Genomic DNA, 9,402 nt, shown 5'->3' on the forward strand with positions numbered 1-9,402 from the left:
TGGGGGGGGGTTTCCGGAAACCCCTGAAACCCCCCCCTCGTCCGCCCCTGAAAAGTATAGGACTGAGGACAGCAGTGGAAAAAGTGCCCACATGGCAGGTACCTAACCTATTACCCTAGTCATTTTATCTGTTTGCCTTCTTTTGAAAATTATACATGGAGTTGATATGATGCGTTAGTCAGACCTGTTTACCCTTACGATTTTGGCGTAATTTATTACGATTTTCTGCAAAAAATACGCCATTCCGCTATCCGTGTCAAGACTACGATTTTCATAAATAAAAAAAATGTAAATCAATTCACATGTTTCGCATTGTTTTTTCAATGGCAAAATGGGGTGAAAAAGCACAGGACTGACCAGAGATCATGTCTGTCTGATAAGACGCTGGAGAGCCTTATTCTAGTGGTGAAGTCTCGCCCTCACTCATTCGGCAAGCGCAAGTACAGTAGAGAAGCGCTTGACTAACTGAAAAAAGCCTACTACGAGCAAAAGAAAAAGAATCAGTGATGCATGTGCTTTTGATGTGATCTTCGTTGAAATTATGATGACTACAAAAACTGCCTGATGTGTTTTGTTTGTGAATGATGGATATATGTGCATGATTGCGTTTCGCAGACACAGTTGTCATGTGCGTTGTAATTGGCGACGAATGCTGGATGATTACTATTTTTGTGCCAGGATTACTATTTTTGGGGCTGAGCATTACTCCAAAACACTTATGGGGGTAAACAGGTCTGGTGTGTGTGTGTGTGTGTGTGTGGGTGTGTGTGTGTGTGTGTGTGTGTGTGTGTGTGTGTGTGTGTGTGTTTGTGTGTGTGTGTTACGGAGTGAGTGAGTTTGTGTTATGTTACTGTTTGTTGATTTCTTACGGGAGCCTTGAAGGCTTCGCCTCTTGTTATCATCGATATCATAAGCAAGATATGTCAGTTGTACTGATGCATTCAGCAGATGTTTTCTTCTTCTGTCAGAGTCTCTGATTTATAACAAAGACATAACTCGTATGAGTGCTCATATTAGTATACACTCTTTCAAAAACGTTAAGGATCGGTTGAAAAAACGGATCTAATTATAAAAAGTTGCCAAAACATTAAACATCGACATAATAATTAAAAGATTAATGTGTTTGAATTAACAAATGAACACTGAGTCTTGACCTAGAATTTTGTTTGGCAGGCAGAGTTATTTCCCTTTCATGGGACTTCTCAAAAGTTTCTGCATTTTGGAAGAAAAAGGGTGTTTTTTTATAGCCCCATGAAATTTGCGGAACGCATGCCAGGGCAAAATGTTGTGATACACGTGCTACAACAGGGTCCTGGCTATGAACATCGCTCACCAGCTTGTGTTTAAAGGTTGACACGCTGACACAATTATGCACAGTAGCAACATGCCCCCACGAAGAAAACCGAGCGATTTGGATAGAGGAAGGGCAATAGGATGGCTACAGGACGGTGTTGCTGCCAGGCAAGTGGCCCAGAGGCTTGCAGTGGCTCCCTCTGTCATCATCAGACTAAAACAGAGATTCCACGCAACCGGAAGAGCGCAGGAGCGACAACGTTCTGGTCGGCCCAGAGTCACCACACAAAGAGAGGATCGCTTCATTCAGAGACAGGCTATGCAACAAAGAATGGCTACGGCAAACAACATTAGGCAACGCCTACAAGCTACCACCAACACTGTTGTTAATGGTCAGACGATCCGAAACCCCATACACAACTTTGGCTTGCGTGCAAGGCGTCCAGTCCGAGGATCAACCCTGACTGCTAATCACCGAGCAGCTCGCCGAGCCTGGTGCACTCAACATGTGAGGTGGCAACGTCAGCAGTGGGCTCAGGTGTTGTTTACAGATGAGTCCCGCTTTTGCTTGGAACCTGCTGATGGTCGCATCCGAGTGTGGAGGCGTCGCGGAGAGCGCTTCGCAGAAGGCGCTGTTCTGGAACGACAGCGTTTTGGCGGAGGCTCTGTGGTGGTCTGGGGAGGGATTAGCACACGTCTAAGGACACCTCTGTACCATGTAGTGGGCAACTTGACCGGTGTCCGCTACCAGAATGAGATCCTGCAACCCCTGGTCGTTCCAGCCCTCCAAGCGATCGGCCCTCGTGCGATTCTTCAGGATGACAACGCACCTCCCCATCGCTCTGCAGCTGTAAACACCTTCATCCAGCAGGCCAGGGTCAACAGGATGCTGTGGCCAGCCAACAGCCCGGACCTGAACAATTTAGAGCACATATGGGACGAGCTTTGTCGTCGAGTACAGCAACATCACCCTCCTCCTGCCAATCTGGGTCAACTGCTGCAATGGCTCCAGCAGGAGTGGAATGGAGTTCCCAGAGCATTCCTATGCAACCTGATCCACTCCATGCGCCAACGATGTGTTGAATGCCTGGCACACAACGGAGGGCACACGCGTTTTTGACACTGATTTTCGAGGGTTGTCACGTTTGACACACGCTAGCTAAATTGTCGCTGCCGCGTTCGATCTTTGCTTTGTTTTTCATTACTCCTTGGTTGTTCAATTATATAATTTTTAAAAAAATGAAAGAATTCGGTCTTGTCTGTTTTGTGTGGCGTGCTTGTAAAAAAGTGATCCTTAAACTTTTTTTGAAGACTGTATATATACAATTGTGGGGTTCGTGTGTTCAACAATGAAACTTGTATTTTCCCATCGGCAGACTCCCCGAAGACCAAAAGCGGAGGCCTAGAAACTCGTCAGGAGCAAAAAGCGTTTCATGACGCCACCACCAAAGAGTGGCACGTGCGGTTGTCATGTGGTCACTTCTCTGACCGCGGCCACCCTCCCTTGGATGTTGTTTGGAAGGTCTCTGCCTGTTTCTAAACACACACAAACACACACACACACACACACACACACACACACACACACGCACACACACACACACACACTCAAATACACACACACAAACTCAAACACACACACACACACTCAAACACACACACACACACACACACACACACACACACACACACACACACACACCGAAACTCAAACACACACACATCGTGGCACACACACTGACACACACTCACACCCAATTGTTTGATACTGGGTTGTTTACTTTATGTATGGACAAGATTCTCCATCATTAACAGCTATTGTGTTTTCAGCGTAGCAATAGGGTCCGATATTTAGACGAGACAAGTATAATGCGACGAGTCGAAGACGAGTCGCATTATACTTGTTCGAGTCTAAATATCGGACCCTATTGCTACGCTGAAAACATAATAGCGATTATATAGCTGTTATGACCTTGATTTGTTGTTCCAAACTTACAAAATGACAGTTTTTGCGTCGATGCGTTGATCTCAGGTTTTGATAGCAGACAAACTTCTTACGCGCATCATGTTCGCGCAGACATGCACACCGCTACACGCTTTCTGACTTTGGAAGAAAAACTGGCTCCAAGTTTATTCGATTTCACAACACAGTTGTTGAAACAGCTTTTTAAGTTGTCAGTGTATGCTGTTGTCGATAGAAACATCGCCGCGTGGTACAGATGTGTAAACCGGAACCATGCGTCGGCCATTTTTCTCAATATGCTTTTGGATATTTTTTTTGTTATCATGGGTTTTATGAATTTTCTTCTCTTATTCTTTTATAATTATTAATTAATGACCTATATGTGCTGATGACCAATTTAATTTCCTTTGTTGGATCAATAAAATGTTATGAGTTATGAGTTATGAGTTATGGATATTGAGAAAAATGGCCGACTTCGGCAGCAATATGCTTTGATGATCGGGAGAGACCATCCAATCACAGCCCCCGAATTCCCCCACGTGTTCATCAGAATAGCTATATAAATGTATATCTCTCCCTCACGTTGTCTGTTGCCTTCTTCCTAACATTATTATGTCTTTTGCTCTTTTTCTAGACTCCAGACGACGGACAACTGAGTAGTTCCGACTTCAGCGACGGCCATTTTCACCTTCTCGTGCCAAATCCCGTCAAGGGAGGTAACTACTCGTGTGGCCTTCCTTCAAACACTCCTGCCAACAAGTGTCTACCGCAACGCTCAGCTCTGTACACTGACGTCACTGTTTACGTTGACGAGGTTAGCGCCAGGTTCGCTCTGCAGGAGGCCCAGCTCCAAGCTCTGAAGATGCAGGTGGAGAACGAGTCTCAGCTTCTGCAGGCTCACCTGGGTAGGTTTTATAGGCACTCTTTCCGTGGCTGTGATACTGATTTAATAATAATAATGCGGATATTTATATGGCGCAAATCCTGATACAGTTCTAAGCGCCTCACAAAAACAGACATAAATACATTATCCCGTTCACAATTCAAAATCAAATAATAATGAAAATTGAAAGAAACCAAACAATTTACAAAGTTTTCAATGCACATTCATGAATTTTAAAATACAAAGCACGCAAGCAAAGATTTTTAAGTTGTGTGACCCAAATTTAGAGGGATATTCCCTGCTTAACAAACAAACAAAAACAAAAAATAACAATCCTTACCTGGTGTTCAAGGGACATATAACTGCATGAAAACTTTTTGCTTGGGGAGGATATCTTTTCAAGCCTATTATTTTTCTTCTTTCTTTTCCCTGCATGGGAACTTTGCACTGGCCACTGCATCTTCTTTACTCATACTGACAAAGGCGACATCTTGGGTGCATTACTTTTTGTATTTGCAACTCCACACAGCAGAGCTACTCTTTTACCAGACTGCTATTATGAAGCCTTTAACATTCAATTTGTGTGCGACGGGATAACAAAAGAGAATTGGAAAGATTCCATGAAAATTCAAGAAAGATGGGGAAGAACACAAAAGAAATCTGCCGAAATCTCAAGTCAACCGTGAAATAATAGTATGCATTGACACGATTCTACTCATTTTCAGATGTCGCCAGGCTTCAGGTTGGTTTCCACGCCTCGCTAGGTAAAGAAACAACACTCAGTGATGGTGACCATCTGCGGTCATTTTCAGTGGTCAGCAACGATGGTCAAGCTTTCAACCGATTATCTGGAGAATTCACAGCACCCGTCAATGGAACCTACTTCTTCGTCGGATCAACGGGAACACACACCTCGTCTCATCATGCAAATATGGCACTGATGAAAGACGGAATTAAGGTTTCCGAAACGTACCTAATGCAAGTAGGTCGAAATTATGACAGTTCCACTGTGATGGGTTCATGCCATGCAGTACTCCACCTCAAGAACGGTCAGAAGGTCTGGTTAGAGTGTACATACGATTCAACATTCTGGCGTGGAACGGTTTTCTCAGGGTTTCTCATTAGCGCAGACAACTAGTTTCTAGAATGGAATCTGGAAGACGAAGACAATTGTGGAACCAAAGGTCTTCAAGGTTAGGACGTCCAATATGGAAACCCTATCCCTATCAGGGTACATCAGATTAGGCACCCAAAAAAAAAAGTCTGTTTACGGTAACCCGACCGACCCTATTTTTTTCGCGCGACCCTGGACTTTTTTTGGCATTTGGGAAAAAAAGAAAAAAAAATTGGGGTTTTTTTGCAAAATAACGTAAAAATATGGTTTTTTGGAGAAAAAAAAATCCCGACCTACCGACCCAATTTTTATATTTAGTCAAGTTTTGACTAAATACTTTAACGTAGAGGGGGGAATCGAGACGAGGGTCGTGGTGTATGTGTGTGTGTGTGTCTGTCTGTCTGTCTGTGTGTGTGTGTGTGTAGAGCGATTCAGACGAAACTACTGGACCGATCTTTATGAAATTTGACATGAGAGTTCCTGGGTATGAAATCCCCATACGGTTTTTTTTCATTTTTTCAATAAATGTCTTTGATGACGTCATATCCGGCTTTTCGTGAAAGTTGAGGCGGCACTGTCACGCTCTCATTTTTCAACCAAATTGGTTGAAATTTTGGTCAAGTAATCTTCGACGAAGGCCGGGGTTTGGTATTGCATTTCAGCTTGGTGGCTTAAAAACTAATGAGTGAGTTTGGTCATTAAAAATCTGAAAATTGTAAAAAAAATATTTTTTTTATAAAACGATCCAAATTTACATACATCTTATTCTTTATCATTTTCTGATTCCAAAAATATATAAATATGTTATATTTGGATTAAAAACAAGCTCTGAAAATTAAAAATTTTAAAATTATTATCAAAATTAAATTGTCCAAATCAATTTAAAAACACCTTCATCTTATTCCTTGTCGGTTCCTGATTCCAAAAACATATAGATATGATATGTTTGGATTAAAAACACGCTCAGAAAGTTAAAACGAAGAGAGGTACAGAAAAGCGTGCTATCCTTCTCAGCGCAAGTACTACCCCGCTCTTCTTGTCAATTTCACTGCCTTTGCCGTGCGCGGTGGACTGACGATGCTACGAGTATACGGTCTTGCTGCGTTGCATTGCGTTCAGTTTCATTCTGTGAGTTCGACAGCTACTTGACTAAATGTTGTATTTTCGCCTTACGCGACTTGTTATATTTAGTCAAGTTTTGACTAAATATTTTAACGTAGATGGGGGAATCGAGACGAGGGTCGTGGTGTATGTATGTGTTTGTGTGTGTGTCTGTCTGTCTGTGTGTGTGTGTAGAGCGATTCAGACGAAACTACTGGACCGATCTTTATGAAATTTGACATGAGAGTTCCTGGGTATGAAATCCCCATACGTTTTTTTTCATTTTTTCAATAAATGTCTTTGATGACGTCATATCCGGCTTTTCGTGAAAGTTGAGGCGGCACTGTCACGCTCTCATTTTTCAACCAAATTGGTTGAAATTTTGGTCAAGTAATCTTCGACGAAGGCCGGGGTTTGGTATTGCATTTCAGCTTGGTGGCTTAAAAACTAATGAGTGAGTTTGGTCATTAAAAATCTGAAAATTGTAAAAAAAACAAACAATTTTATAAAACGATCCAAATTTACGTACATCTTATTGTTTATCATTTTCTTATTCCAAAAATATATAAATATGTTATATTTGGATTAAAAACAAGCTCTGAAAATTAATTTTTTTAAAATTATTATCAAAATTAAATTGTCCAAATCAATTTAAAAACACCTTCATCTGATTCCTTGTCGGTTCTTGATTCCAAAAACATATAGATATGATATGTTTGGATTAAAAACACGCTCAGAAAGTTAAAACGAAGAGAGGTACAGAAAAGCGTGCTATCCTTCTCAGCGCAAGTACTACTCCGCTCATCTTGTCAATTTCACTGCCTTTGCCGTGCGCGGTGGACTGACGATGCTACGAGTATACGGTCTTGCTGCGTTGCATTGCGTTCAGTTTCATTCTGTGAGTTCGACAGCTACTTGACTAAATGTTGTATTTTCGCCTTACGCGACTTGTTTTGGCCTATATGTTACCGTAAACAGACCTTTTTTTGGGGGGGGGCCTTATATCAACTCTGGATAGAGAGTCAGTAGCTATGACTATGAGTCGATATTCTGGCGTGGAACGATTTTCTGCGAGTTTCTTATTAGCGCATACAACTAAAATGCATGTCTGAATAGACGTTTTTTCGGAAATAACTCGGTCAGGATTTTCAGCGGTTTGGGTAGAGTCCGGCCAAGCTTTTCACAACATCCGGAGCATGTTCCATACTTCCGATCGGCTTTATCCTGCAATCGTGATTAACAACTAACTATGATGTGTATGCTATGCAGCGTGCGCTAAATATGATTCCATTTTCTTTCAAAAATATAATCATCGGAGCCACGAATCGCCACTAATGGGCTTGCTGATCACTGGAAGTGTTCGCTAAGCACGTGTGTTTTTCCTAAACTCACGTGACCTCAAGCCAAACACCTGTGGCCTCGGTGAAAACACGTTGTCAGCGATCACTACTTGCCAGCGATCATTTCCGCAACAAATGTTGAACTCCGATGAACTCGTAAACGCTGATTTTTGAAATACTGAAAGACCTTAGCCGATTGTGCCGGCGCGCGCTGCATACCATACACATCGTAGTTAGTTGTTCGTCCCGATTGCAGAAGCCTGGAGGGTTGGAATATGCTCCGGATGTTGTGAAAAGCTTGGCCGAGGTAAAGGGGCGCTTACTCTTCCAGACCGCTAATAATCATGAAAGAGTTATTTTCGAAAATCGTCTATTGGTATGACAAGTGTGGATCCACAAGTCCTCGATCATAGTTAGGGCGCCCCATATAGGGCCGCCTCCCTTTAATATTATATATGCCGTTTCAATGTGTGTATTCGAAACCTCTATTGATCTGTACCACATAATAGTTGCATTTTCTTTTGAACGCCGGGATCAATCGTCGTGGTTTGCGAAGGGCAAAATAGCAAAAACACGCAGAATGCATTGGAAATAATCAAACCAGTCTCGTTTAGACGTTACTGATTTGTATGCACGTATACTGTGTATATTTTGTGTAGCTTCGCTTGTCCTTTAAAACTGTTGTGCGTTATTAGTACAGTGTATGCCGTCAGTTTAAAAAAATTCAATATCACGGTACAAGTATCTTTATTTTTGTATCTCTTTTTTGTCTTCAAATTGACCTTTATATACCTACGACTTTGACAAGATGTTCTCACATGCCCAAAAATGTGTTTTATGTGTGTTATTTGTTTAGTTGTTTGTTTGTTTGTTTTTTGTGTGTGTTTTTTCAATACTGCTTGAACGAATACACTTCGATCAGCTGTCACACCTCAAGACATCAAAACACTCATCTGATTCTAAGATAAGATAAGGAAACTTTATAATGTCCATTTTTATTATTGTACAAATATGGTAATATTTCTCTCGGCACATCAACGCATCACTGACTGGAAACAAACACAAAGACAACAAAAATCATGTTAAATGGCACAAATATACATGTAGGCCTATACGAAACAAATGTGTATTTTATAACAAATATTAATTAATGCTTTAACTATCCCAAGTATGCCTTGGCGCTACTATATTCATTAAACAATTGCATTTGTGTGTGTGTGTGTGCCAGTGCCGTGTGTGTGTGTCACGGTGTGGGTGTATGTGTGTGCCGCGTGTGTGTGCCGGTGTGTGTGTGCGTGCGATGCGTGCGCGGGCCGTGTGTGTGTGCCGTGCGTGCAGTGTGTGCGTGCCGCGTGTCAGTGTGTGCCAGGCGGCATGTTTGTGTGTGTGTGTGTGTGTGTGTGTGTGTGAGTGCTTGTGTGTAGTATACCACGTGTGTGTGCACGCGCGCGCGAATCAGTGTGCCGCGTGTGCCCGGCGCCCGGTGTGACGTTTTCATCTTTCGCAATATAGGTCCCTGGTGTCACTGAGTTGATATTAATTCCGACCGGGACGCTTCTCGGCCTCGTTGATCTAGTATAAACTCTACACTGAACAAAAAAACACCCTTCGATAGTACTGATGAGCGACCTTGTGTACCTTACCATGCATTCATGGGGCCAAATTTGTCCAACCAATTTGTTTTATTTAACTTAGAAATTTGATTCAT

General features: G+C 42.2%; 1 protein-coding gene across 1 annotated transcript in view; it reads left to right on the forward strand.

Annotated features, from left to right (window-relative positions):
- Positions 1 to 8,906, forward strand: part of LOC138957851 (uncharacterized) — a 17,746-nt gene extending 8,840 nt beyond the window's left edge. Inside the window, exons 3-5 of the mRNA XM_070328899.1 lie at positions 2,670 to 2,815; positions 3,891 to 4,161; positions 4,865 to 8,906. Of these exons, the coding sequence (XP_070185000.1) occupies positions 2,670 to 2,815; positions 3,891 to 4,161; positions 4,865 to 5,277 (830 nt within the window). The 3' untranslated portion in view covers positions 5,278 to 8,906. The remainder of the gene's footprint in view (positions 1 to 2,669; positions 2,816 to 3,890; positions 4,162 to 4,864) is intronic.
- Positions 8,907 to 9,402: the final 496 nt, after the last annotated feature.

This window comes from Littorina saxatilis, linkage group LG2 (genome assembly GCF_037325665.1).
Source record: "Littorina saxatilis isolate snail1 linkage group LG2, US_GU_Lsax_2.0, whole genome shotgun sequence".
In the NCBI taxonomy this organism is placed as follows: Eukaryota; Metazoa; Mollusca; class Gastropoda; order Littorinimorpha; family Littorinidae; genus Littorina; species Littorina saxatilis.